The following is a 2,838-nucleotide window of genomic DNA, read 5'->3' on the forward strand; positions in this document are numbered from 1 at the left end:
TAGCAGAGGCTCTTCCCATGTATAGTCCTTTATGTCAAGCAAAAACTTCTTTCTCTATTGGTAAAACATATTTGGTGGTAGCACTCTATATACAAGATAATTGACTATGTCTACATACCATTGGGGTTAAGTTATGGACATGAGTGCTCATCTAGAAACGAGTCATCTATTGGTGTGTCCTTAGTTTTGTCTCCCCTTTCTTCTTGCTTCAATCTGGAGAGATAATCAACTGCTAGATTTTTGGCTCCCTTCTTCTTTTTAATTTCCAATTCAAATTCCTTTTGAGAAGTATCCACTGGATGAGCCTTGGCTTTACCTTTTTCTTATTCAAAAGATATAGAAGAACTGCATGGTCTGTATATACAATGACTTTTAATCCAACTAGGTAGGATCAAAATTTGTCAATTGTAAATACAATAGCCAGAAACTCTTTCTCTGTAGTTGCATAGTTGATCTGCATCATCAAGCATCTTCTTTGGCATAGTAGATAGCATGGACTTTTTGCCTTTTCTTTACCCAAGAACCGCTCCTACTACACGGTCACTTGCATCACACATGATCTCAAATGGTAGCTCTTAGTTTAGAGGTTGCATTATTAGCACAAAAATTAATGCTTCCTTTATCCCGCAAAAGAAGCAAGGGGCATAGATAAAGAAATCATCCATAAATACCTCCATTATATTTTCAATAAAGTTAGAAAAAATAGCCATCATGCATCTTTGAAAAGTAGCAGGGGCATTATATGGACCAAAAAGCATTCTCCTGCATGCAAAAGTGCCATAGAAACATGTGAAAGTAGTATTTTCTTGGTCTTTTAGGTGAATTGGGATTTGAAAAAATCCCAAGAACCCATCTAGGTAACAGAAATTTGAATGCTTCTTAAGCACCCAAGTACCGAAGTATCCATCCATAAATGCCTCTCAAGCATTTAGTCAATGAACAAAAGAGGGAATTGGTTTTTTCGGGTAGCATTATTCAATTCCTATAGTCAATGCACATTTGCCAACCGATGACAATCCTAGTAGGGATTAACTCATTATTTTGGTTTTTAATTATAGTCATTCCACCCTTCTTAGGTACTATATGTACTGGGCTAACCCATTTACTATAAAAAAATAAGGTAAATTACTCTTGCACTTAATAGTTTTAAGATTTCCTTCTTAACTATTTCTTTCATGTTTGGGTTAAGTCACCTTTGATGCTCTATGGTGGGTTCACTGTTCTCTTTCATAGGTATCCTATGTATACAAATGGAAGGACTAATTCTTTTTAGGTCCTCTATTTTATACCTAATAGTTTTCCTATGGGTTATTTTTCCCTCAATAGTTTTTTTCCTCTTGCTTTGTTAGACTAGTACTAATTATTACAGGAATAGTAAAGTTTAAGCCAAGAAATGCATATCTGAGAGTGGAAGGAAGAGGTTTGAATTCTACCTATTATGTTGCCTTTTTGTCATTTGATGTTAACATGGTTAGAGTTCGCTTCAATTCTTCTACTTGAAGTGCTTGAGCCAATGGTAGTGGTGGGCTAGCTTCTAGTGATTATGCAATTGTTGCAATTTCCTTGTTTTTGTCTTTTGTAGTATTGCTTTGCACAATATAAGCTTTTAGAAGATCTTCTAGATATCTCTCATTGAGCTCCTCTTCGACTAGCTCATCAATTATATTAACTCTTAGATGACTTGTCCGTTTCTAGCATTTGTTTCATGGCATGAAACAAGTTGAGCTCCACTTCTTCTTCTCCCACTTTGAGAGTCAACCGCCCATTTTTGACATATATGATTGCTTTAGCAGTTGCTAAGAAAGGTCCTCCATAGATAATGGGAATTTGAACACCTTCCATTTCTAGAATAACAAAGTCAATTGGTATAAAGAATTCACTAATCTTTATGGGGATGTTCTCCAGAATCCCTATTAGATACTTAACAGATCTGTCCACTAGTTACAATGAAATTGTAATTGGTTTGAGTTCTCTAATATTCAGCTTTTGATAGATAGATAGGGGCATCAAACTAACACTTGCTTCTAAGTCACAAAGGGCCTTATCAATGTTCATGTTGCCAATGAGATGAGGTATTAAGAATCTTCTAGGGTCTTTTAGCTTTGGAGGCAATTTGTTCTGCAAGATTGCACTGTATTCCTCTGTGAGAGCCATTGTCTCATAGTCATCAAGCTTCCTTTTATTTGATAATATCTCCTTTAAGAACTTAGCATATGATGGCATCTGAGATAGTGCTTCAGTGAAGGGAATGTTGATGTAGAGTTTCTATAAAATTTTCAAAAATTTCCCAAACTACTTGTCTAATTTAGCCTTCTGAAATCTTTGAGAAAAAGGCAATGGTGGTTGGTAGGGCTTAGGTAGCTCTTTCTTTTTCTTATTTCTTTTCCTCCCTTTTCTCCTTGCCTGTGTTTGCTTATGTCTCCTCTTCCTTTGCTTGAGTCTTAGTTTCATCAGGGCCCTCTTTTGTTACTTTATGGTTTGGTTCTAGCCTTTGGTCTTCTAGTATCCTACCACTCCTCAAAGTAATTGCCTTGCATTGCTCCTTTGGGTTCATCTCTGGCTGACTAAGTAGCTTACTAATGGCTTTACTTGAAGAACTTGCCTACTGAGTAATCTCGTTCTCAAGCTATTTTATTATGTGTAGCCAATTGGTCCATTTTGGAAGTAAGCTATTTAATCATTTCATTTTGTTATTATTGAGCTATTAGAAAACTCCTATCATGGATTCCATAGTCAACTTTGGTTTAGGCTGCTAAGGTTAAGGAGGTAGCAATTGAATCACATTCTGACCTCTGTTTTGAAAACTTGGTGATGCTGGTCTATATCCATGCTATTTTT

At 36.0% G+C, this 2,838-nt stretch overlaps 1 protein-coding gene across 1 annotated transcript; it reads right to left on the minus strand.

Annotated features, from left to right (window-relative positions):
* Positions 1-1,665: 1,665 nt before the first annotated feature.
* LOC110662057 (uncharacterized) lies at positions 1,666-2,223 on the minus strand. The gene is made up of 2 exons (XM_058141721.1): positions 2,019-2,223; positions 1,666-1,844 (listed from the first exon to the last, which is right to left on the minus strand). Exons 1-2 carry the CDS (start codon positions 2,221-2,223, stop codon positions 1,666-1,668), a joined length of 384 nt encoding a protein of 127 aa, XP_057997704.1.
* Positions 2,224-2,838: the final 615 nt, after the last annotated feature.

This window comes from Hevea brasiliensis, unplaced genomic scaffold (assembly GCF_030052815.1).
Source record: "Hevea brasiliensis isolate MT/VB/25A 57/8 unplaced genomic scaffold, ASM3005281v1 Scaf210, whole genome shotgun sequence".
Taxonomy (NCBI): domain Eukaryota; kingdom Viridiplantae; phylum Streptophyta; class Magnoliopsida; order Malpighiales; family Euphorbiaceae; genus Hevea; species Hevea brasiliensis.

Bases quoted from the DNA above. Each gene is read 5' to 3' on its own strand.
- LOC110662057 (XM_058141721.1), bottom strand. From the start codon at position 2,223: ATGCCATCATATGCTAAGTTCTTAAAGGAGATATTATCAAATAAAAGG. The intron at 1,845-2,018 runs GTGTTAGTTTGA...TTGTTATTCTAG, and splicing joins CCTTTGTGACTTAGAAGCAA to AAATGGAAGGTGTTCAAATT.